General features: G+C 51.1%; 10 protein-coding genes across 10 annotated transcripts; 6 read left to right on the forward strand and 4 right to left on the reverse strand.

Moving 5' to 3' along the window:
- Positions 1-171: 171 nt before the first annotated feature.
- M436DRAFT_64445 (ATP citrate lyase-like protein subunit) lies at positions 172-2,152 on the forward strand (the record flags this gene model as incomplete). Its single annotated transcript, XM_013571251.1, has 3 exons — positions 172-612; positions 1,080-1,294; positions 1,345-2,152. 3 exons carry the CDS (start codon positions 172-174, stop codon positions 2,150-2,152), a joined length of 1,464 nt encoding a protein of 487 aa, XP_013426705.1.
- Positions 2,153-2,722: 570 nt separating this feature from the next.
- Positions 2,723-3,749, reverse strand: M436DRAFT_73407 (mitochondrial carrier; the record flags this gene model as incomplete). The annotated part of the gene is made up of 2 exons (XM_013571358.1): positions 2,723-3,514; positions 3,687-3,749. The coding sequence occupies 2 exons, from the start codon at positions 3,747-3,749 to the stop codon at positions 2,723-2,725; spliced, it is 855 nt and encodes a 284-aa protein (XP_013426812.1).
- A 429-nt stretch (positions 3,750-4,178) lies between these two features.
- Positions 4,179-5,382, forward strand: M436DRAFT_82550 (uncharacterized protein; the record flags this gene model as incomplete). The annotated part of the gene is made up of 2 exons (XM_013571359.1): positions 4,179-5,306; positions 5,368-5,382. 2 exons carry the CDS (start codon positions 4,179-4,181, stop codon positions 5,380-5,382), a joined length of 1,143 nt encoding a protein of 380 aa, XP_013426813.1.
- A 2,339-nt stretch (positions 5,383-7,721) lies between these two features.
- M436DRAFT_73409 (uncharacterized protein) lies at positions 7,722-9,216 on the forward strand (the record flags this gene model as incomplete). Its single annotated transcript, XM_013571360.1, has 6 exons — positions 7,722-7,832; positions 7,884-7,938; positions 7,991-8,361; positions 8,462-8,827; positions 8,885-8,949; positions 9,006-9,216. 6 exons carry the CDS (start codon positions 7,722-7,724, stop codon positions 9,214-9,216), a joined length of 1,179 nt encoding a protein of 392 aa, XP_013426814.1.
- A 1,113-nt stretch (positions 9,217-10,329) lies between these two features.
- Positions 10,330-12,324, reverse strand: M436DRAFT_10146 (uncharacterized protein; the record flags this gene model as incomplete). The annotated part of the gene is made up of 5 exons (XM_013571021.1): positions 10,330-10,583; positions 10,639-10,748; positions 10,801-11,205; positions 11,252-11,677; positions 11,729-12,324. Coding segments are annotated over 5 exons (1,791 nt in total), but the record flags the coding sequence as incomplete, so codon positions are not given.
- A 581-nt stretch (positions 12,325-12,905) lies between these two features.
- M436DRAFT_82553 (uncharacterized protein) lies at positions 12,906-13,530 on the reverse strand (the record flags this gene model as incomplete). Its single annotated transcript, XM_013571361.1, has 2 exons — positions 12,906-13,401; positions 13,472-13,530. 2 exons carry the CDS (start codon positions 13,528-13,530, stop codon positions 12,906-12,908), a joined length of 555 nt encoding a protein of 184 aa, XP_013426815.1.
- A 205-nt stretch (positions 13,531-13,735) lies between these two features.
- On the forward strand, positions 13,736-14,448 carry M436DRAFT_48936 (uncharacterized protein; the record flags this gene model as incomplete). Its single annotated transcript, XM_013571219.1, has 4 exons — positions 13,736-13,818; positions 13,879-13,985; positions 14,068-14,309; positions 14,362-14,448. 4 exons carry the CDS (start codon positions 13,736-13,738, stop codon positions 14,446-14,448), a joined length of 519 nt encoding a protein of 172 aa, XP_013426673.1.
- Positions 14,449-14,597: 149 nt separating this feature from the next.
- Positions 14,598-15,494, reverse strand: M436DRAFT_64451 (replication protein A, subunit RPA32; the record flags this gene model as incomplete). Its single annotated transcript, XM_013571252.1, has 3 exons — positions 14,598-15,293; positions 15,343-15,458; positions 15,491-15,494. The coding sequence occupies 3 exons, from the start codon at positions 15,492-15,494 to the stop codon at positions 14,598-14,600; spliced, it is 816 nt and encodes a 271-aa protein (XP_013426706.1).
- A 147-nt stretch (positions 15,495-15,641) lies between these two features.
- On the forward strand, positions 15,642-18,715 carry M436DRAFT_73414 (ATP-dependent RNA helicase dbp10; the record flags this gene model as incomplete). The annotated part of the gene is made up of 2 exons (XM_013571362.1): positions 15,642-15,649; positions 15,826-18,715. 2 exons carry the CDS (start codon positions 15,642-15,644, stop codon positions 18,713-18,715), a joined length of 2,898 nt encoding a protein of 965 aa, XP_013426816.1.
- Positions 18,716-21,550: 2,835 nt separating this feature from the next.
- Positions 21,551-23,572, forward strand: M436DRAFT_48601 (uncharacterized protein; the record flags this gene model as incomplete). The annotated part of the gene is made up of 2 exons (XM_013571157.1): positions 21,551-22,165; positions 22,214-23,572. 2 exons carry the CDS (start codon positions 21,551-21,553, stop codon positions 23,570-23,572), a joined length of 1,974 nt encoding a protein of 657 aa, XP_013426611.1.
- Between the last annotated feature and the right edge of the window lie 1,317 nt (positions 23,573-24,889).

Raw genomic sequence — 24,889 nt, forward strand, 5'->3', positions numbered from 1 at the left:
GTTGCTCCTAGCTCTTCACCACTTTCCACCTCCTGCTTCTTGCCTCTTTGCTCCCTCTTCTTGTCCTTGCTCTTTCCCTACACTCGCCCTCTCACACACTCTCGCTTCGACTCTTCAACTGGTCCTGTTTGTCGTTGCTCACTTTTCCTCGCCAGTTCCTTCTTCGCAGTCATGTCCGCCAAGTCGATCCTCGAAGCCGATGGCAAGGCCATCCTCAACTACCACCTTACCAGAGCTCCCGTCATCAAGCCTACTCCTCTCCCTGCTGCTGCCAACCACAACCCTCACGCCAAGCTCTGCTCGCTCTACTTCGCTGAGGGTGCTTCCCCCAAGGACATCCTTGACGAGGCCGAGGTCAAGTACCCTTGGTTGCACGAGTCTGGCGCCAAGTTCGTCGCAAAGCCCGATCAGCTCATCAAGCGACGAGGCAAGAGCGGCCTTTTGGCCCTGAACAAGACCTGGGCCGAGGCCAGAGCTTGGATTGAGGAGCGTGCTGGCAAGCCCCAGAGAGTCGAGACTGTCGATGGTGTCCTGAGACAGTTCTTGGTCGAGCCTTTCGTGCCTCACCCTCAAGACACCGAGTACTACATCAACATCAACTCCGTTCGTGAGGTATGTGGCATTTTTCTTTCATTTTCCTTCTTTTCTTTCCGGGTTGTCGAATCAGTCAATGGGGATCGATCTTCCTGGGCCTGCCGAGTTTTTCCTTGGACATCTTTTTATTGAGAGAAAAGAAGCAAGGGAAAGGGCAAGGACCAGGGGTTAAGTTTTCATATGATTGTTTTGCATGTGAAAGTCACGTTGGGCTGGCATTGAGCAATTCCCCCGGCTATCGTTTTCGGCTGAAGGGAGAAATCCCATCAGGCCGTCCGGGACCACATCCCAAGCGCGCACAGATATCCTCTGTCCCCTACACCAACGCACAACATCTGTACCTGCATTAGACTCTTGCCCTCTCGATTGGCTTGCGGATCTACCCGCTGTCGATGTCTCCCTTAATGCTCCAATGCCATCACCATATCATCACCATACCGCTATATTCATCATACCATCAACAGATACTAACATTCTATCAATAGGGTGACTGGATTCTCTTCACCCACGAGGGTGGTGTCGATGTCGGTGATGTCGATGCTAAGGCTGAGAAGCTTTTGATCCCCGTCGACCTCAAGGAGTACCCCTCCAACGAGGAGATTGCTGCCACTCTCCTCAAGAAGGTTCCCCAGGGTGTCCACAACGTCCTTGTCGACTTCATCTCTCGCCTCTACGCCGTCTACGTTGACTGCCAGTTCACGTACGTTATGTAATCGCACACCTTCCGATCAACCCACTGACACGAACTAGCTACCTCGAGATCAACCCTCTCGTCGTCATCCCCAACGCCGATGCCACCTCTGCTGAGGTCCACTTCCTCGACTTGGCTGCCAAGATCGATCAGACTGCTGAGTTCGAGTGCGGTGCCAAGTGGGCCATCGCTCGCTCTGCCACTGCTCTCGGCTTGAACGTCGCTGACAAGAAGGACTCCAAGGTCTCGATCGATGTCGGCCCTCCCATGGAGTTCCCCGCTCCTTTCGGTCGTGAGATGTCCAAGGAGGAGGCCTACATCGCCGAGATGGATGCCAAGACTGGTGCTTCCCTCAAGCTGACCATCCTCAACGGCAGCGGTCGTGTCTGGACCCTCGTCGCTGGTGGTGGTGCCTCGGTCGTCTACGCCGATGCCATTGCCTCTGCTGGTTACGCCGGTGAGCTTGCCAACTACGGCGAGTACTCTGGTGCTCCCACCGAGACCCAGACCTTCCACTACGCCAGAACTGTCCTCGACCTCATGCTCCGTGCTCCCATGCACCCCGAGGGCAAGGTCCTCTTCATTGGTGGTGGTATTGCCAACTTCACCAACGTTGCCTCCACCTTCAAGGGTGTCATCCGTGCCCTCCGTGAGGTCGCTCCTCTCCTTGTTGAGCACAACGTCAAGATCTGGGTCCGCCGTGCTGGCCCCAACTACCAGGAGGGTCTCAAGAACATCAAGGCCGTCGGCCAAGAGCTCAAGCTCGACATGCACGTCTTCGGTCCTGAGATGCACGTCTCTGGTATCGTTCCTCTTGCCCTTGTCCCCGGCAAGTACACTCCCGACATCAAGGAATTCGGATCATAAAGGAAAAAAGCAACACGAAGTTATATGAAAAAATGATTCACTACAGCCTCACCACATCTTCTTTGAGGTTACACTTTTTTCTTTTACCCCCCTCCTCCTTCTACCTTTTACAACCATGTTCGAACTTTCATCAGCTTTTTCTTGTCTCGGGTGCTGGGTGCTTGCGTTTTATATCATATTACACTGGAAAGGCTTTACATCTGGTGTAGGTGCAGGAAGCGAAATGGCATAATTCCCCCTTTTTTCAAACACAATGACAGATACTGTTTCCAAACTTCTTCATGATACAGAGCGTGATTGTCGTGTAAGATCAATTCAACGCGTGACTTATCGCAGTTGTCGACGTGATTGGGTATGGACTAAGCGGACTGGTTGGAAGTGTTTTTGATTCATCAACACGGCTTCGAGGATGCGAACTTGAATCGTCCTATTGTCGTGGCAGGAGGCTGATGCGTGTTGGGGTCGTTTGACACAGGCATGTTGTCTTCCAGTTTGCCGCTGCTCAATGATTTATTACATATGTTGTACAAGGTCTATCAATTACACCTATTATATGTTGTACAAGTTCTATCAACTGACACCGCCCAGTGCATTGCTTGCCCACTGGTAACTTCCGAGGAACACAGCACCGCCGATACTGATCCAAGTGACTCTAGGTTCGACACCTTTGAAGAAGGCTTTCATACCTTCTTCTCTGTAGATTTTGCCGAGCAAAGACGAGGCCGAGACTCTTTCTTTTGCCAGCATCATTCTCGTCTTCAAGACATCCAACGGTGTGGTCAGAGCAGCAGCAATCCCGCCGGATATGCTTCCGAACACAGCAGACTGGAGACCAGTAGCAGTTTCCCTACCGTCTCTTTTGGCAGCCCATCTCTTCATGCCTTCCCACATGGGGAATTGGATGACTGTGAAAGGCACCTCACGCATGACCGTGATACCCCAGCCACGATATAACTCCCTCGCCATAACACCATATCCTTTGCTCTTTCTCAAGTCAAGAATACTCGTGAACGCAGCCAAAGAACTCGGGAATTGTTTCGCTTGAGCCCTCTGCTTAACGACTTCGGTAGGCACACGCACAGCGCAAGCCGCCACCTCTCCTAGACTCGCCGCTGCCATGTGTACGCCAGCTTGTTGTGTGGGAGTATGTTGTGAGGAGGAGAAATTGCGCTTTATGCCGTCGTAGGTAACGAAGAAGAGGGCGGCGCCTGGAGCGGAGCCGACGATTGCGGAACCGACGCCTGCGTAGACGCCGCGGAAGCCGCCGGCGGCGAGGAAGCCTGATGAGGATTGGAGGCGGGTCTTTAGTGTGTCGAGGGGGTAGAGGGATGTGTCGACGGTGGTGCCTGCTACTGCGCCTGCCTGTGAGAGTGGTTTGGTTAGCTGTGGGTTGAATGCTTGTGTATCATGCTTTTCGAGCTATGGAGATAGGCAGTCAAGTATGTCGTTGTCGCGTGTCTTCGAGTCACGTAAAGACCGTGTATACAGCTCGGCATGCACTCGGCGACGTGAAGAGCAGGAGGAATGTACATACAAGAAGCGAGCGCAAGTAAGGCGACTCCACCAATGGAGTCTTGTCTTGAACGACACCTGCCATTCCGAAGTGTAGAGCGAATTGAGACCAATTGCTCGTGCTACGATTATGTCAAGCCATGGCGGTTGCTGTCACAAGCCGAAAAGTTGACGCCATGGAGTCTTTCCCGTCATCGCTCTTGCCCGAGCTTCGGCTGAGCATCCACCAGCCATCCGCTTGACAACACAAACATTCTTGTGCCAAATCATCATCATCAAACATATCATTCGTGTTTGGTCATAGCCAGAGCCTTGCCATGACATGTTCAGAAGATCGCTTGTGAGGTATACCTTGGCACCCGTCGATCAGTTCAAGTTCGATGAGATATTGCAGCCGATATGCAAGGGCAAAAAAAGATTGGGTATCATGATATTACCATTGGTACAAAGTTCTATTCAGCAAAAGTGCTGATGAGTCTTCATAGGTCTTGCCATTAGTGGTGGAGTAGACTCGATGGCTCTGGCTACTCTGTGCAACCAAGTACGCAAGTTCAAAGCACCGCCTATGACCGCTTTCGTAGTGGATCATCGTCTTCGATCTGGAAGCACAGAGGAAGCTGAGTCGGTAGCCAAGGTTCTTGCCGGCCTTGGTATACAGCATAGAATCTTGACCGCCGACTGGGGATCCATCGCTGACCCAAGTCAAATCTCAAATCTGGAATCAGCAGCTCGCAGGGTGCGCTTCCAGACCCTTGGCCGTGCCTGTGCCGATGCAAACATCGACACTCTTCTTTTGGCTCACCATGCAGATGACCAAGCAGAGACCGTACTAGCAAGGATACATGCCGGATACCTGGGAAGCGGTCTTACAGGCATTCAACCCAAAACGCCCATTGGAGAATGTCACGGAATGTACAAGGTGTCCAAATCTGGTACTTATCGACATCTAGACAAGACCATGCCATCCCTCTTCGTCGAATCTGGCGGAGTCATGATCCATCGACCCCTACTCGGCTTCACCAAATCACAACTCATTGCCACTTGCGAAACAAGAAACGTGAAATGGCACGAAGACGCGACAAATGCCGACAAAACTCTGACTCCGCGCAATGCAATCAGACAGATGCTGCTATCCAAAGCTATGCCATCTGCTTTGAGTTCAAGCCGGTTGAGGGAGCTGGCTGCACATAGGCGAAGCAACCTCGCGTCATGCGAAGAAACCGCTACAACCTACTTCAACCATTGTCCTGTTGAGCTGGACAGCAAGACCGGCTCAGTGTCGTTCCAGATTCATCAAGATATCGAGGAATGGATGAGTAGCAAGAAGGACCGTCAGCTCATAGCGGCAATGCTCATGCGCAAATTTCTTTCTCTAGCGGAAGACCAGAACAAACTTGCGCTGAAAGATCTTACCCGGCCAGTGGAACTCGTGTTCCCATCGATTTTCGATGGGCAGAAGGCTTCGTCGAGCGGTATCAATATCGGAAATGTCACTCTGGTCAATGATCCTTTGATTCAGAAGAGTGAAACAGGTGATCACAAGAGATTCCTTATCTTCCCACGGCCAGTACGAGCACCGGGAGAGTTTATTCAAAATCTTCTCGAAATCACAGAAGACAACAGAAGCGCCTCCAAAGAAGCTGTATGGACCGAGACAAAACTCTTCCATGACCGGTGGTGGATAAAGCTACGATATATACCAGCCAATCTCCCAGTGAAAACATCTGTGGTAGTCAGGTTCCTAAGAAAGGGAGAATCGACAAAAGAGGGCGGCCCATGGCGAGCGAAGAAAGGACTTCATCTATTGCCTACAGGAAAGCTTCGTTACACAATTCCTATGATTGTTCAGACGACCGAAGTCAAAGACCAAGATGGACTTGTGAGCACAAAGGAGGAAATACTAGCGTTTCCCAGCATCGGCTTGACCAATACGGCTTGTTCAATGTTCAGTGGTGACAAGACATACGACAGTTCATGGCAGTATACTTGCGTCTACAAAGACATCGAATTCAATCTGAACGAGAACCACACTTTGCAGATGTACGAGCGGAGGAGCGTATCGGTAAAGAAGGTTCGTTCGCCTTCCTCTATCGCACCTGTGATTCGAAAACACAGGTAATGAGGAGCAGCTGTTGAGTTTGAAGTATCTCACAATGTTCTTTGCCAGCCAGACCGCGCCGAACAGAGAGTCAGAACTACCTGCATTTTCAGGAACGGAGATCTTGTCATCGGCCCCAGGTACATGAGTTACGGGACTGGTTATGGCTTGGCTGAAGAAGATCTCTTCCTCATTGTTCGAACAGAGCGAGAAAACGCAAGCCACGCCCTGTTCTTTCCATGAGAACAACATCGAGGGTGTAGGAATACTCGTTCTCGACCCGAGACGAGAGATACATGCACGAACAAGCATGCGCTTGGCGAGTTGCAGCAAACCTCTGCTGGTGATCCGTCGATCCTGCCAACCCGCAGTGCGTGAGTAAGCAGAAATCTCCGACCGTGGTTGATTGGTCTGCTGGAGAGATGCTGCCTACTGTACGGTTATAATTGGACTCGGATGAAGAGGCACAAGAGCGACATGTGAACACGGTACAAACGTGTGTCGAAAAGAAGGTTTATTGAGACTACAAGCGTTCGAGTGACCAACGTTGTAAAGGATGCTCATGATTGCGTGCCGTGCCTCAAATGCCAACCTTGACGGCTCGTCTTCCCGCTGTGGACCTGACTGGCAAAGTCTGGACGAGTAAGCAAGACGGACAAACTTGCTTGATCAGAAGCTCGCCTCGAACAGTGAGGGAGGTGAGATTCCGGCGCCTTGTGATGTAGGCCTGATGAACAATGTTCAGGCTTGCATAAAGTATATAACGATTCTCGCGTGAGCCTGAGGGACTGAGCCATGGGTTGAATCGTGGCAGCATCTTGTGCAACGAGGTTAAAAATAATAGGGTTAAGGTAGGCTCCGAGCCAGTACGACGGCGGGTGGTGGTGACCAAGCTTCAATGTTGACAGCGGGGTTCAATCTGCCATGCGAACAATCAACACGAATTCACCATTCATGCAACCTTGCTAGACATCAAGCAAGGATACGACATGTATTCACCGAAGAGCGAGTCGACGCAGAGTACACATTACATGTAACTCGTCGCAGACATGATCGCCGTCTTCTAATAGCATCGACAGATGAAAGGTGTGCATGAGCGTCATCATTTCTTCGGACATTTGAAAGAGTTTCCCCATGCATGCCGCAAGCCACTGCAGCCCACGCAGCCTGGTCAAGAATTGTTATGCTCAGTACCAAGAAACCTCCTCTGCTCCAACACGAGATGCATCGCATTCTCGAAGGAGGATTGAGTCACAATGTCTCATAATATGAGCCTCGAACACCGACACAATAAACCATGAGCCAGAGAAGCGACCTCAAACCCGATGTCCGAAGAGGCAACTGTGGATAGGGCTTACAGACCTCAGCAGCTACCTTGCTGCCCATGCAAAGATGACGATCCTCTACAAGGAGAATATCGAGGGTGAACGGCAAGCAAAGCTTGATCCACCTGTACTAAACCCTGCAACTACTGCCCTGCCGCCTCTCAGCGCGTGGTTTTTGGGACCGTCGACATGCGGCAGCTCCACTATTCCGACCCAAATTCGCTTCAGTCAACACATACTTTGACGTCCCTGCCTATGGGGTACAACGCCCTCGTGACGATCGGACTGTCTAGTATGCGGCAGAGTCTGGGTCAGAGGAATCGTGATTCCTATCCACACTATCCATCCTTCTATATCCGGATGCGGAATGAGGTAAGTAGTCATCCTCTTTAGCCTCGCATCAAGCCCACAGTAAGCCGAGATGAAGAAGTGATCGTTGGTATATTTGTAGACCAGAGACCGAGATATCGGTGTATATAAAGGTAGGTGGCCTCGCCTGAACCTGTTCAAGCCAACACCAACCTTCCATTGCCCTTGTTGTCTCGCATAGTCCAGCGTGCTTGAGTATACCTGCGATCTACTTGCGTAGTAGTCTCTTCTCTCGTTCTTGCAGGCTCTCGCTTCTTCTTCCACAATGCACGCTCGCTCTTCATTGCTGTTACCATTGGCATGGTCAGCCGCATTCCTATCAGGAGTCAACGCAGACTGTGAATCATACGGCATCGACTTCGTAAACAATGGAAACGTAAGTCACCCTCAGATCATGTACTGTAGTCTATACTGATCACCCGTGCAGTACTTCATCAACTCGGCTTCCAACTCTTCATTTACATCCGTCACACAGTTCACGGGTGAGTAATAGCAGATCCAGATGGCTTGACCGTACGCTGACTATACATACAGGATGCGCCGACGATGTCGCAGCTATCGAGTTGGTAAACTGGGACAACGGAGATGAATACGAATGCTCGAGCATCCCTCTACTACCCGACGGAACACCCGAAACATCTACCTGCGACATCGAAAAGGATCAAATGGTCTCGGGCACTTGGGGATTGATCCTGGTCTCAAACAACGGCGATGATCCAGACTCGCCTCCTTTTGCGAACCAGAGAACTTTCTCATTGGATGTTGGCGTGCAAGCGACGTCTACAGTAAGTTTCACGTTGCGAGCGTTGAGGTTGCACCGAGAATTAATCACAATGCAGGTTACACCAACCATGACTTTCAACATGACGACCACGCCGACCATCACATCTCAGACTACGTCATGGGTTGTTAACACTACTACGGTCAACAACTCCTTGACTGTCACTCAGCCTGCAGTATGTAATAATTTATACCACCTGAATATGCTAAACTAACACATCCAAGGCCACACGTTGGGTCACAATCACACCCGACCCAGTCGTCAGCACAAAAACCATCAACCTAACCCGCACGCTCAAAACCTGGACTCGCACAGCAATCGTCTACACACGCACCGCAACAGCCAGCTGCACGGTTCCTCCCCGACCTCAGCAGCCTGATCCGCCATGCCGCAGATGGCCCCGCTTGGTTCAAGTCCCCGCCGGCGTCCACATTGCCAGAGACGCACCTGAGGACTACGCAAGCATCAAGAGAAGATTGGCAGATATCCGTGCTAGGAGAGCTGCAGATATCGATGCGAGGGATTTGGTAAAGAGATCTGCTGATGCGCCCACGATTACTGTAACCGGAACTGTTACTGCGAACCAGACTGTAAGTTTTTCCTGAATTCTTCACGACATGGAACAAAAGAAGCTGACAGAGAAATAGAACACCTTCACTGCTGCCGCGACAACCGTCGTCAACATTGTCCTCAGCAGCTCCACCATTACCAAGTAAGCATCTTCTCTTACCTCCACCCTTGTACTCTGGTTTCTAACACGAGCACTAGGACTCTTCCACCAGCTACCATCAAGACCGGCTACGCATCAGCATACCTCACACTCCCTCCTGTGACCAAGACTTCGTTCACAGTCAACACTGCATACACGACGCAAACAAAGACCATGACGGCCACATTTGTCAAGGTCACTACTGTCACCCCGACTGGCGTCATGACTGCTTGCAAGCAACGAGGTGGTCACTTTGGAAATGGTTGGTAAAGCGAGAATAATCTTTTTGATTAATCTTTTTTCTTTCGTATGTTTTGGGAAAAATATGGTATGGGGATGTGTATATGGGGGATGAATACGGATATGGGTATTGGTTATTGGGACTTTTTGGTCTCAAGGTGTTTTATACCTCTCTGTTTTTTCGTCCTCTCTTTCTATCAAATTTTTATACTATCATTAATCGCAAAAACCCTCTCAATTTTCCTTGGTTCTGTGCACAGCGCAATCGACAAATCTGATTATCGATATTGACCGTTGCACATCTTGTGCATAGAGTCTTTCCTGCACATATTTGCATAACTTTCTCTACCACCCCAGTACTTTGGTACATGCAACTCTACATGCAGTGATCACCGGCTCTCCATCAAATACTCCGTAGTATACAGAAAAGGAACACATGTTGTTATTTTCGTACAACACGAAGATTTAATTGTTCCCATGATCACAAAATCCTTCTTTCTGAATCTTTGCGTGAAGCGTGTTTCGTGGGTGGCTTGCGTACGGATATAAATCAAGGGTTGCGAGCGAGTGGAAAGAAACGTATGGGCCAGAGACATCAGAACTCCTGGATAAACAGCTGTGCTGGTTTGGAGAACCCAAGAGGTCTGCTATTGCTTTTTCATCATGTGCAAATGTATGTCACGCGAGTGAGTTGTCAAAATGCGCATGTTCTTTCCAGATAGTAGACAAGTCCCTGAGAGTTATTGATATCGAAATTCTCGGTGGCTACTTCCTATTCACTTGAGATACCGCGCATCTTCGAACCCGTAAGCGTGACATACTTTCGCATATGAGCAGACGCTCGAAAACATTCGAGTTGAGTAGAAATATAGGTCTGTCGGTCAATGCCCCTCGACTTTCCTAGACTATCCTGCTCTTGCATCAAAAGCCATTCATACCATTAGCATCAGCATCCTGATCAAATCCACTCCACATATTCTCAAATGGTAAACCCAATCCCTCGAACGCAAACCCAAGATCGGCCGTCATCGTGGGTCCAAATCCAGCAAGATCAAATCCGAAATCCTGCTGCAAGGGCTGCAACACCACATCTTCAACATTGATAGCCGGCAGTATTTGCTCTGGATTGTTCTGATGAGGATGGGGAGAAGCGGCGGCGGCAGGCGCTGTGGAAGACACAGAAGAACACAATTTGGTAATGACTCGAGAGATTGGTTCGTCGCATTGGTTGAGGAAGATGTCGGCGAGATCCCAGTCAGAGTCGTCGCGGGCGGAGCGAAGGCGTTTGCGTAGGGATTCGAGACTGCTTTTGCAGGTTTCACGGGCGGCAGGGTCGGTGGTTTCAATCGTGCAGCGGAGCAGTATCATGGCTGAAGATGCGAGTAGATGCGCCGTATCTGGAGAGGGAATATTAACAGTGACGGAGACGTGAGAGAGGTTTTCAAGACTTACATGGCAACCAAAACTCGGCCAGATTTTGGCTTGTCAGAGCACAAACAAAGTCTGATATCTCGCGTGCCGAGCTGCGTAACACAGAGAGACGATATCGAAGATGTTCGCTGCTATTGTCTGGATGTAAGTCATCAGAGTTGGCGACCTGCAGATTTTAGCTACATCTCATCGGCAAAAGAGGTTAAACACACCTTTAGCGCTGTCCGGGCGAGCATGAGCTTGGTTGACAGAAAGCAGAAGTGCAAGTTACATGCTCCAGGCCCTTTTCCCTCTTCCAGTGGCTGAGTGAGATATTGTGGCAAGTCGGTATCCCACTGATCTAGGTCACACTCGAGTCTTCGTAGTTCACGTGGAATCTTGATATCGAAAGGACGGCGGAGATCACCAGCAATTTGTAGAATGTCACCCAAAATTTCGGATAACTTGCAAAGCTGAATGAAATGCTCTGCGCCTTGCTCACGATAAACATTGTCCTTGCCTGGTGTCAAGAGCATCGCATGTGTCGGAAGAGGTACATCATGTTGACCCTTTGTGAGAGTAGCCGGGGTTCCATGAGCTAGCGTAGACCTTTGGACAGTCAGCTTGATCGTGAAAGCATCCTCTTCAGACTCACATCCTGTTGCTGATTAAGACAGCCCACCATGTCCGTATCCTTAATCGTTTCTCGTGGTCTGAACAACCCCAATTCGTGGGGTTGCGGTTCATACCAAAGGTATGAGCAAGAGCCAGCGTTCGACCTTCGTTGATAATGTTGCCAACGATGGAATTCACAGGTCGACCGATCATGTCAAGCACACTGCTTAAAATGGTCGAGACACTGGACTCGTTGAAGTCCTCTTGTAACGCAGCAACAGCGACATTGCAAGCGTAGATAGGATCGGGTCGAGGATGATTCCGTAATTTGGGTGATCGATCCCAGGAAGACAAGGCGTTGGTGATGATATAGGACCATAATGTGGAAGAGATGCCAGTCGCTCCATGTTTCTTGATAGCCAGCTCGTCAAGGATAGGAAAGCAAGGATGGGCATATTCAAAATATCTCCAGAAGTCAGCTGCTAGTAATGATCGAAAGGACTGGCCAGATACTCACAAATCAACCAGCTCATCGGCAAATGGCCCTACAAGATGTTGCAACACAAGTTTCTGATTAGAGCCAGGATCTTTAGCCGGCTGGAGACCTCGCCGGCGACGAGGGACGGACAGATACAAGAGCGGATTGCGACTCGGTCCAGCTGTAGTGGTTTGCCGTTCTTTGGATGACTGTCTTGGTCCATCTCCTTTGGAAAGATACGGTCCTAGAATCTGGATATCCTCTTGGAACACAGGACCCACAATCACGGTCGACTCAGTACTTGGGTGATCCAGGGGTTGTGCAATCTCGGCAGAGGCTTCAGCAGGAGTGCCAATGGTAGAGCCCTGGCGAGAAGGCCGTCTAGGCGGGACTTGTGGTGAGCCAGCACTCGCAGAACCTATGCTCTGTACAGTACGTTTGGCAGGTCTTTCCGATGGACCCGCCGTAGAAGAGCGATCACGTTTCTGTGCACTTGGAGCAGGAGAGGCAGTAATGCATTGCCAGCCCTTTTCCCGACAGAGAGTGCAGATCAACGCGACTTGATCAAAGTGGCAGCGGATCTTACGTTGGCGACAAGCGGTGCAAGCAGGAAACTTGTGTGATCTGTATGGTCGCGTTCCGCTCGGAGGCTCCATGGTGTTGGCTCCTGATTGGGCCATTTCTGACATATCAAAATAACTAGAACGGAATAAAGATGGGTTGCCCGAGAAGTTTCCCGTGAAGCCCGTCATGGTTCCCCGCGAACGCTTTTGTTGGGGCTTCTGGCTGGAAGTAGCAATCTACCCATATGAAGAGAAGAATCTCGGAAATGTGTAGTCTTACAGGTCAAGAGCGATGCGTAAAGAGCGTAGAACCGTCATAAGCAGAAGCACAGGGTCCAAGGATACCTCCTTCGATAATTCGAGCACTTGTGAGTCACTGGGTCGCTATGACAAGCCCTAATAGATGCCGCAGAGTCCAGAGCAATCCCATAACCGATTTGCCTAAAAGTCAGACACGCCGAGTAGCCAGAAAATGTGGTTGTAAGAGTACAGCCCGCCATGCTATGACAGCGGGTAGGCAATGCGTGCCCAAAGTTTGTGAAAAGATATAGTACAGTGCGAACCCATATGCACAATTGCCCGTCTTTTTGTCGCAACGCCTCGAAACTCCAACCCAGGAATGCTCATGAACAAGATGACGGTGGAGGATCCTCTCACTTCTTTGGCGCGACAAAGCCCAACTCCTCGGCAGGCTTCCACTGTTCCCTCCTCTCCAATAGTGCCCTAGCCTGTTCTCTCATGCTCTTCCTCTCGCCCCTGTCCACGTATGTGTCTGCCAATCTGCCTCTTTGCTCGGCGTACTTGTCGTTGTCGGTCTTGGCCTGGTCGTGTGTGTCCTTGCTCCAGTTCTCGTTCAATTCATCCTTGTTGGGCAGTTCTGGCCATACAAAGGGACTCTCCAGTTCGACGGTCATCTTCTTGATGGCGCGCGGGCGGAACCATCGCTTGATCTGCATCTTGGGAGCATTGGGCTTGCCCTGTGTGACTTTTTGCTGATCGATGTAGGAGCGGACGCTGACGACACGGACGTTGTAGGCATGGTAGAGGTAGTCGCGGAGATCGAGCTTGTTCATACTGAGAGGCACGATGAACTTGGCAAAGCTGGCGGGCATGCGCGGTGAGCGGACGAGGGTTACTGTGAAGTTGGGCCTATTTCATAGTCGTCAGGACTTTTGTCGCGTCGCTAAAATTGCGCACGCGCAACTAGGGACAAACGTACAGGTAAACCTGCTTGGCTCCTACGCGGAATGGCGCTCTCGCTGCTGCTTGGGCCGACATGGTTGTGTGATTGTGTGACTAGACGTGAATTCTTGATGGTGCTCGCCGCATACCAAAAGTCGGCGATGGCGCTCCGACCATCTTTTGCGCCAGCCTTGGCATCACATCACCTCCCCTCGAGACATCCTCAACATGAACATCTGGTTGAACATACCTAACATCGATCAGTGAGATCGTCCATCTCTAGTCACAGTACACTTCTACTATGGCTACCTTGACAGAGGAACGTATTGAACCTTACGAGGTCATATCCTGTGTGCCACACTCGAAGCCCGTCCTAGTTAGCCAGTATGTGATTACAGTGATTGATAGCCGTCATGCGAGGACGATAGTAATATAGTATTACAGACGGCCAGGATACGATCGTCATGTCTTCGCTGAGCGCCCCCTACTAAGTGCTCTGCTTTTCGACAATGTCGATTCCGATGCTCGCGACCACTGTGCAAACGAGAGGAGTACGTACAGCCTCTCTCTACTCAGTCCTTGAACGCCTGCCAAAGTACATGAAAAATTCTGACCATTGTTATTGTATTCTAGCATTTCTTTCATGGTTACGGCTGGCTATTTACATGGCTGTTGTCAGTGTAGCCATCCTCATCTCATTCCATCTCAAGAACCAGCCTTCGACACTGGAACGAAAGATAGCGCTCCCATTTGGCATCATCTTCTGGTTCCTTGCTCTCGCTTGTCTCGCTAGTGGGACGGCGAATTACATCAAGACTGTAGAGAAGTACTCGAAGCGACAAGCCTTGGTACAGACTGGCTGGAAGACGCAGATGGTAAGTCCTGGTCTACTATCTTCTTGTGACATGCTTGTGACTCAAAATCCAGGTCTTCACAATTGTCGCGACATCGATCGTGGCTGCATGTGTGCTGTTTTTGTCGACAAACGCTGGAGCGAAGCAGCGAACCCGCTGAGATAATTTATCGTGGTAGATGTTTGATGGTTGATGGTTGATGATTCATGATTTTTTACACGCCACGCTACCGTAAACGTACACATAATGCTGGTATCTTCCGCTCGTATCCCGAAAAGCAAACTCCTTCTCTACTCATAAGATGACCATTTACATGTCAAGCAAGCACCAAGTCTGGTCGTCGACGGTATTGTAGATCTTGCCCATGGATTGGAGCTCGTCTGTTCCCTTGAGCACATCGGCAATATCCATGCCGGTTCTGCTGGCCATATCCTGCACGTGGAGACCCTCGTTGATCTGAGGGGTGTTTTGCATGCACTGGAAGACCTTTCTGGCGTGACTCGACACACCAGCGGGAAGAGTGCCACCAGCATTGAACTGACCGCCGTTGGAGGCGCCTTGTCCTTGTTGGCCTTGTTGTTGTGCTCCCAGAGGACCGCGTGTGAAGAAGAGGTGGACGTAGGTAGCTTCCAGCATGTGATGGTTGACCTCGTTTAGGTCGGTAATGGGACGTATCTGCTGAGCGACGACGTGACGCTTGCCGAAAGTCTTGAGCTTGCCCCAGACGCGAGCGTATGCATTCTCGACCACACCGGCCTTTGCTCCACCCTCTTCGTCATTTTGAGCTGTCTCCATGTCGATCCAGACCTTGACTTCGATGGTGCCGGTGCCATCGTCTAGGTTATAGGTGATATTTGTGGTTTGCTTGCTGATGTTGCGGACTTGGCCAACAAACGAGATTGTGGTCAGCTCTGAGCCGTCGATGGCAAAGTTCTCGCTGTCAGGCTGTTCGGCTTCGAGCAGTTGCTTGATTGTGACGGGGCGTAGCGTTTCCTTGCCGTATGACTGTCGATGTCAGTAGTGGACAAGAGGCATTATGCTAACGTGTACACACTTTCTTTGCGCTGGGACTGTCCTGGCTACCGGCCATGAAACCGCCATCTTCATTACCGCCCTGAGCACCATACGATGTTGCTGAGTATCCGTAATCTGCTGTGGTCAGAATTGCCTCTGGCACGTTGTTTCGAGCGAAGGAGCCTCACCCATTGTGATGATTCTGCAGAATTCTAGAGAAGCAGATTGTGAAGGAACAAGCGTGTACTTGTCTTCTATGGGTATCCGGTAGTGCTTGTACGACTTGCTGAAGGTCTGACCAAGTTGCTCGGTCTCTAATGGGTATGGTCAAAAAGTGGCATGGGCAGGCGAACGCGACTGCCTCGACGACGCGTATCGCGCTTAGAGTGGTCGAATCACGTGGCGATAAGGCCGAGAGCAAAAGCTTATCAGCAAAAGTTGAGGGTCGCGACTTCCCAAATCTGCGGAGAGGCGCTTTTTCTGCGAAGGTTCATCCCTCGACAGAATCATAGAATATGGGCAGACGAGCTGTTTCGCCTACCGCTTCCGAGAATGGCTTCGAACTCTCGAATGCCTTGTTTGGAGGAGCTGGTTTAGACTCGGACGACGACACCACACTCGCCGGATTCGAACAACCCAAACCCGCTGCCATCGATGCTTCTGGAGGTGCTGGACTCGACGACGATAGCGATGGTGACGAACTATACATTGCTGCGCAGCAGGCTGCCAACAACAGAAAGACGAAGGACTTGACAGGAAAGACAATCAAGAAGGGAGGAGGTTTCCAGTCCATGGGCCTGAACGGACACCTGCTCAAGGCCATCACTCGCAAGGGATTTTCAGTACCTACTCCCATTCAGCGCAAGACCATTCCCGTCATTCTCGATGGTCAAGATGTTGTTGGTATGGCGAGAACTGGTTCCGGAAAGACGGCTGCTTTCGTCATTCCTATGATCGAGAAGCTGAAGTCACACAGCGCAAAGGTTGGAGCAAGAGCCGTCATCCTGTCGCCGTCGCGTGAACTCGCCTTGCAAACACTCAAGGTTGTTAAAGAGATGGGCAAGGGGACAGACCTCAGGACAATCTTGCTGGTTGGTGGTGACAGTCTCGAGGAGCAGTTCTCGTCCATGGCCTCAAACCCGGATATCATTATTGCCACCCCTGGTCGTTTCGAGCATTTGAAGATTGAGATGAACCTGGACTTGTCCTCGATCAAGTACATTGTTTTCGACGAAGCCGATCGCCTGTTCGAGATGGGTTTCGCTGCACAGCTGGCCGAGATTATGGTTGCTCTGCCTCCTAACAGACAGACTCTCCTGTTCTCTGCCACTCTACCTAGATCATTGGTCGAATTTGCTCGTGCTGGTCTTCAGGAGCCCAAACTTATCCGTCTTGACGCCGAAACAAAGATCTCGCCTGATCTTCAAACCGCCTACTTCTCCATCAACACTCAAGAAAAGGAGGGTGCCCTTGTACACATTCTGAGAGACGTCATCAAGATGCCCAGCGGTCCCACGGAAAGAACAAAGCAGGCCAAGGAAGACAGCATGAAGTCCAAGAAGCGCAAGCGTCCCGATGGTCCTGGCGCCAACGAAACTCCCACCGAACACTCTACTATTGTCTTTGCTGCTACAAAGCATCACGTCGAATATCTCTACAACCTTCTCAGCCAACTCGGCTACGCTGTTTCCTATGTCTATGGTGCATTGGACCAAACCGCCAGAAAGATCCAAATCCAGGAATTCAGATCTGGTCTAACAAATATCCTTGTTGTCACTGATGTTGCTGCTCGTGGTGTTGATATTCCCATTCTGGCCAACGTTATCAACTACGATTTCCCTTCGCAACCAAAGATCTTTGTTCATCGTGTCGGTCGTACTGCTCGTGCTGGCAAAAAGGGTTGGGCCTACAGTCTGGTCACGCAGAAAGATTTGCCATACCTGCTCGATCTCCAGCTCTTCCTGAGTCGCAAACTGGTTCTTGGAAGAGAGCTCACCGACGAGATCAACTACGCTGATCAGGTCGTTCTGGGAACGCTTGTCAGAGCTCCTCTCGAGATTTGTGTTGAAGAAGTCGGAAAGCTTGTTGATGATGATGTCGACCTGACCGGCATCCGCGATGTTTCCGTCAAAGCTGAAAAGCAATACGTCCGTACTCGTACCTCAGCCTCTTCTGAGAGTGCAAAGCGCGCCAAGGTTGTCGGCTCCTCTCCTCATTACTCGGAAATCCACACTTTGTTCGAGGACGATTCAGAGGCTAGACACATGGAGCTGGAAAGAGAGAAAATGCTTGCTCGCGTAAGCGGATTCCGACCTCCGGAAACAATTTTCGAGGTCGGCAAACGCGGCAATACTAACGAGGCCACCGAGATCATGAGAAACAGACGCGCCAAAATCCAGCCTCGTAAACAGCTCGAGAAGGCTGCAGAGATGGAGGAAATGGATGAAGACACCGCAGTCTTTGATAACGATGACGATGACCTACCTGAAGGTGATGTCGATGTTGACCTCGATGAAGCATCTGAAGACGAGCTCGAAATTACTTTCTCGCAACCCGAGAAGAAGAAGACAAAAACATCAGGCGCAGGACAGGACTCGGAGTTTTTCATGTCTTACACGCCACAAAATATCAACATGGCCGAAGACCGCGGCTACGGCGTCCATTCGGGCACGGATGGAGGACGTAATACTCACTTCTTGGATGACGCCCGCGGAGCTACTATGGACTTAGCAAACGATGACACAAAGGCTTTCGGTGCTCCCAGCAAGGCTGGCGGTCAACGTTGGGACAGCAAGAGCAGGAAATACGTGTCCCGCGCCAACGACGAGGATGGCTCCAAGGGTGCAAAGATGATTACAGGTGAGAGCGGTCTCAAGATCGCCGCCTCATTCCGCAGTGGTCGCTTCGACAGATGGCGAAAGGACAACAAACTCGATGTTCTTCCTCGTGTGGGAGAGCTTGAGCGTCCGGGTAACAGAAATGGCCGTGACAACCAACGCTTCAAGCACAACATGGTCAAAGCACCCAAGGACGCCGACAAGTACAGAGACGACTACCACAAGCAAAAAGCAAAGGTGGATGCAGCAAAAGAGAAGCGCGTTGGCAGATTCGAAAGCGGACCTGGAAAGAGCGAGCTCAGAGGTGTTGACGACGTGCACAAGCTCAGACAAGAAGCGCAGAAACGCCAGGACAAGAATGCTCGACCGCAAGGGTCAAGCAGTCGTGGCCGCGGCGGTGGCGGACGCGGTGGGCGCGGAGGCCCGAGCAGTCGAGGATCCAGTCGAGGAGGAGGATCGAGCCGAGGCGGCTTCGGAGATCGTGGTTCTTCTTCAGGAGGAGGTAGAGGTGGGCGTGGTGGTGGCCGAGGAGGCGGCGGGCGTGGCGGAGGAAGAGGCAGAGGGGGCAGAAGCTAGTAGAAGCGTTCATACTCTTTGTCTTTCCCGTTCTCACGCTAGCATAGCAACAAAAGAAGAGCTCGTGCGAGCATCATTGGGTCGATCTACTCTGCAGACTCACAATATACCCACCTGCCTAATACACATATCTTGCAGTATCACGGTGCCCAGTGCTCAGGAACGATCTACACATATGAGATGAGAACATGCTGTGATCACCTGGTTGATCTCGCCAACGACCCTCTTGGACGAAAGGACTCTCTCTTTAGAGTTGTCAACATCGCCTGCAGCGTGCCGAGGTTTGTGTATTGCTCTTTCAGTCATGGGTCGCTTGAGGGCAGAAGTCTTCGGACATGTTCATGCTGTCTCTCTAGCCGTGATCTTATGCAAGGATGCAATTGGCTTCCACGCTGACTCGTACTCGTAGAAGACGGCCCGGTGAGTTGAAACGCCGTGTCACCGATGTCGTTGCTTTTGATGCTTGGTATGATGATGAAACATGGCCTTGGTGTGTACACACGTCGTCGTAACGGACAAGCAACGGGTCGTTGCTTGACGGCGGAATGCAGTGAATGCTTAGAGATTCTTTGATCAAGCCGCTAAGATAGCTGGGCTTGCAGTGGCTTCAAAAGCTGCTGCCGCAAGGGACATGTGTGTTGGGGTGTTCATCATCGACATTCGACACCACATAAGCCGTTCGCAGCAGAAAAGGTTCAGCGCTTGGATCAGTTCCAGTTCCATGGTACTATTGGCTGGACACATGTCTACGGGTGCTGCAGTCAAAGATCAAGATGGGTCCAGAATAGCTACTCGAACATGATGCAGCACAGGGAAAGAGCGACGTGAAGTTATCCTGAGGCTTGGCGCGTCGAAACGTCGGACGTTTTCGCTCGGCCCCCCAACTTCTCCATTCCAACCTCACCTCGTGAGTCCTGTCCTCTGGCAAGGAACTCCGTAGCGCCCTCGGGCTTTTCTCTCGACTGTCTGACACCATCTGCATCATGCGGCTTCTGCATGTGATGTGCAGTGATTGCGATACTCACTTTGATACCATGCAGGCTCGAAATATACGCCGATTCACAGACCTCAGGCTGGACCACTCTGCGTCAGAGGAAGAAAAGAAACAACCAGGGCCACGTTTCTTCCCAGGAACATGCGCTTGGCAAGGTCCGATCAAGGCTGATCACTCATATATCGCTCCATGCACCTTTGAGTCCAGCATGAGCCGCAAGTCCGCAAGGTTACGCGATAATTCTCCTTCTCCCGGACCGTGAGACTGCCATGCACCTCCTTCCTACAATGCTGCAACAGGCAAGAGACGTTCCACCATGCTTCTGTGGCTTTTGTGGGAGAATTGACAGTCTTTCCGTCTCTCTTATTGTCAGTTCCTCCGTCTCGTGTTTGGCAATCCCGCAGATAGTCTTTCTCGCTCACATTCCGGAATCTGCCCACGGCCGGTCATAGGAAAATAGAAACCCATTCTCGGGTCCGAAATCTTGCTCGAAAGCCTTCCCAAAGACGACGATCGAGCCTTTGCGAAGCTACAAATTCGAGTCATCGGTGATCGGGACCAAGAAGGGGTTCTTTACCTTCGAAAATTGCCAGAGCAGTTCCCTTTGTCCAGGAACACCTCTCTGTGGTCACGAATGGTCATGAGTTGTAGGTCCAAGCTGCCGATCCGGCCCCACGATCCTGTCAACGACGACCGCTACTTTTTAGAAACAATGACCCGCCAGCAGCAAGCAATGGAGCTTAATTGAGGCGTTTCAGGATCTTCCGGCAGGTACACCTGCATCGTCACTTACGTCCTCGAGCTCAATAACCGTCGAGCTCTTGATTGGTCCAGGTGCTCCCTCTTGCCGCGCCAGCTTCTGGCTATGCCCACCCTCGTGCAGAAACCGCTGCCTAGAGAGCATTTAAACACGAGCTTAGCACGGTCGAAGCATGCGCCATCCCGCAAACCGTTGCGTACACGGTGCGAGTCGGTGGTTGTTGTTGCCGATGCATTTGTGGGCGTTCAATGATCTACTGCCCTGCACCATCCAGCTGCGTCTAGGTGTAGCGATGTTGTCGATATGCCAAGAGATGGTGGAACCGACATGCACAGGTCCAACTCATGGGTTCTCTTTCAAGGACTTGGTGACCCCCATGAATCGTATTTTGGGCGGCGCAATGGTGGGATTCCCGCCCTGTCTGCGCCAGAGGGAAAGAGATGTGCGGTCCATATGTCATGTCTGCAATCTTTGTTATGCCATCTCTGTGCGGCTTTCCCCATGATCCAACCTTAGTTCGCGCGCATTACGCCATGACTGTCTGGGCTGTCCGACGTGTGTTGCTGCTCCCAGTTCTTGTGTACGAGTCTGTGCAATCCTAACCCAATTCACGGGGCTTAGTGCGTCGTCTCTCCGTCCATCCCTCTACGCTTTCATCTCATCTAGGCTGGATGTCCAGCTGCATCGGTGTCTCTGTTTTCCATCCTTGTGTTTCGTTGCTCAATGTCAAAAGCACCAACCGTTTGATTAATCTACGACACTCGCTTTCAGCTCTTTGTCAACTATTCGGATCTGTTTTCTCGATCTCACTACGACCAACTCCGACTTTCAACGTTCATACTCCGACCTCTGCAATTCTGTATAATTGTCCGTAGGCAGAATTTGAACAATCCACAGAGATACTCATGGAGAACGATTGAATCTCTTGACAAAAGAGCACTCTGCAATCGCAGCCAAACAGAAAAAAAAGCTTGGAGCTCGATTCTCGATCTGCGCCCAATTGAGCTCAGTGTGAGCTTCAGTCATTCGCTCCTCCCCCACTCGGCTTCTCGATTCTCAATTGACTCGTTTTCGGGAAAGTATGACCGGGTCATCACAGCCCAATTCCTTCTACTTACCATTCGAATTTCGACCTCAAATCGATCGTTCAGACCTTGCTTTTGCACAAGGCGGGTCTCCGCCGTGGCAGCTCATTCCGTCGTACCCCTCACCGCCTATGTCCAGCCCGCCTTCCCCACAGAGGAAGGTATCTGATATACAACCTCCAACAGCTACAACATACTCGGAGCTTACACACTCTGGCACCGCTACCTCATCCGAGACATCAATCACAGGTACAGACTTTACTTTGCCTCCTGTCTCGGCAGGAGTACTTGCATCTACACTTCCGAGCATACCTCAATCTTTTGCTCCCACAACAACAGCAGCGTCATCAGAAGTGCCCCGCACCAAATCGCCGTCTTCCAGTGAAAGTCTTGCTCTGCTCCATCGAACAGAATCTGCCTCGAGTGCGAGCAACGTGCCGGACCCTCTTGCTACTGCTGGACCCAGCATTGCACGGTCATTTTCTAACATAGGCCGGAGCGGGAAGAGAGCCAAAGCACATGTCGCCAACGCGTGCAACAACTGCAAGCGAGCACATCTTAGCTGTGATGTCGAGAGACCTTGTGGGAGATGTGTCGCTACAGGCAAAGCCGTAAGTCTGTCTTGGCCGAGCATCAGGATTGAAGCTGACAACTCCCAGGAGACGTGCCGTGATGTACCTCACAAGAAGCGCGGTCGACCACGTTTGCGCGATGAAGGCCAGTTCAGTCTACAGACAGGTAGCTCTGAGGTAGACACGGTGGGGAGTCCGGTGACCGGTCTCTCGACTGCTAGACCAATGGCTAGGCCAGGGCATCGGAAAACTGCTTCTTTACGGACACTGGCCGCCTTTGCTGCAGACCAGAGTCACCAGCCTTCGATTGGTCAAGGAACTTCAGTGCGTGAGCGAGCATACTCGTTTGGAACAGCTCCATCGACAGGACTTCTGCCCCCATCCAGACATCCCCGCTTAGCCCCTTCCCCTGAGGTCCCGATCGCCTTTCTCGACACCGACTTCGTGGTCTTGAAGGCCAACACAACTTTCCAACGCCTCTTCTCGTGGCTACAGGAGATCAAAGGGATGCGTTTGTCAGACATTGCAAAGCCGCTAGATGGAGACAGTTTCCAGAATGCTCGGAACAGGTTGAGGGAAGAAAGAGAGGTACGCGAGCCAGCATACCTACCTCCGATACTACAACCAAGACTGGACCCAGTGTCGGGCATCGGGACAACGGATCATGATGTGGAAGAAGTTACCAGAGGGTTTGCCGATCACCAGTTCGCCTGGACATTCCGTCTAGGAGGTGGCGTTGACCAAACGCTGCCAGTGCGTATGCGTTTAGCCAAAACGTCCGTCTACTTTGTCACGCTGTTCCTGCCTCCTCTACCACCTCAAGTCGTCGAGCAGGTTATATCTTCTCGGCCACCGTCACTCATGTTTCCCGCACGAGTCGCAGCGCCTCCTCTTGCACCCTTCCAAGGCAGTCCTCGCATGATGGATCAACAACCTGGCATCTCCGAAGCTTCTCAAACCTACCACTCATTTCCTACTGCCGACCCTGGATCCCAAAACTATACACTCCATCCCCGCTACCAATTCGGTGAACATTCATATGCCCACAGTACACACTACCAACCTACATACCAACAGCATCAGCAGCCACAACAACCACCATCTCAGCAAATGCTTCCACCACCCCCAACACATCCCGATCAACTCCCAGGCACGGTAGGGTCAAGCTCGAGCAGTCACATAACCCAACCTTCATTCCTGCAGCCCCCCGTGCCTCCACACCGTAGCCGTCCACGATCAGACACCATGGAATCACTAGGCAGACACATACAGACCAGACTACGAGCAGACAGTGGCGCCACAGTACCAGTCTTCCACAGCTCACCCATACGGCAAAGCCATCCTACTGAGGGGGCAGGCAGCGAAGACGACTTCGAAACAGGCGAAGGGTCAGGGAGCCCCAGGAAAAGAAGGAGACTCGACATCAATGAGATGTTGCAGAGATGAGCGAAAGAAAAGGAGCATAGCATGGCTAAAAAATATCTTCATCACTTCTGTTATCATCACGAGTTTAGAAATGTTTCGAATTTCGGAAGGAACGTCTCATGACGAATTGTTTGAACAAAGAGTTTTGCATTCTTATATATTCTTATATAAAGGAAAGAGTTCTAATGTGATTAATTCTTACCTCGATCTGCTCGAACTCTCGGCACGTGTCCAATCTCGACTTGACTGTCGAGTTGGTCTTGCCTCTTCCAGTCACTCGACATCAGAACTCAAGCTCACCAATGTTCAATGACAAATGTACTACTTTGGGCTCTGAAAATGGAAAAGACCAGATCTCAAGTGCGGAATCTGCCACGTCTTGTGTACCTTCTACGACTCCATACGCGTATACAGTGTCGCAAAACCAACGTGTCGCTGCCAACAAAGCTGTGTAGCCACTATCCGCATTGCAGAACCCAGCAGCTCCGTGAGCCCAGTATAATCACACTTCAGTCCTTGGATATAGATCCAAGCAAGACGGAACATTCCATATAGACCGCGTTGACACTGACGTGGCCCCTGGTTACTTGCATTTTACAGACAGTTATGCTGTACATCTCTGTACCTCACATGAATCGGACTTGTAGCAAGTCCCACAGTCACACTCCGATGGTCCCAGTGATCTGGTTACGGAACGATCGCAGTGCAATGGCGGAAGCAGTCAGAATCGGAGGCATGTTGTGAGATGTAAGCGACATTATTCCATCCTGCAATGGTCAATGTTGTCTCCCGACTGCCGGTATAAGAATGGGTGTCCTAAGAGCCGCGCGGCAGCGTTTTCTTGTAGGCCTCGTTCATGATGTCGATCCGATGTAACGTACATGCCGAGGAAGGGTAGACACAAGATGAGGTCCCCGCGTCAAGATTGCGGTATAGTCGAGGACGAGCAAGAAGAGATGGAGTCTGGGACGCAAGACCCAATTAGAGTGGTTTGCGGCAAGCTCGGTTGCCGGAAACGGTATAGCGCAATGCTGAAGCCTCGAACGCTGAGAGTCGCCCGAGGTCTACCGGACTCGAGCCAAACGTTCTGGCTGGGCGGAGTAGGTCTTGGTAATGACTCCCATGTATGACCACAGATGGATAGACTGACAGACAATGTCACTATCGACTGTTCCTGTCGCGTTTGTATAATATCATGAGCACGCCCGTAGTATCCAGCGCAGCGCGACGGTCACAGGCTGCTGCGGAAGACAGCTTGGCATGCAAGGAATGCCGTCGTCGCAAAGGGAACTGCGATCATAAGATACCAGAATGCTCGGCTTGCAAGCGATATAAGCG

The sequence above is a fragment of the Aureobasidium namibiae genome, assembly GCF_000721765.1.
Source record: "Aureobasidium namibiae CBS 147.97 unplaced genomic scaffold scaffold_10, whole genome shotgun sequence".
Lineage (NCBI taxonomy): Eukaryota > Fungi > Ascomycota > Dothideomycetes > Dothideales > Saccotheciaceae > Aureobasidium > Aureobasidium namibiae.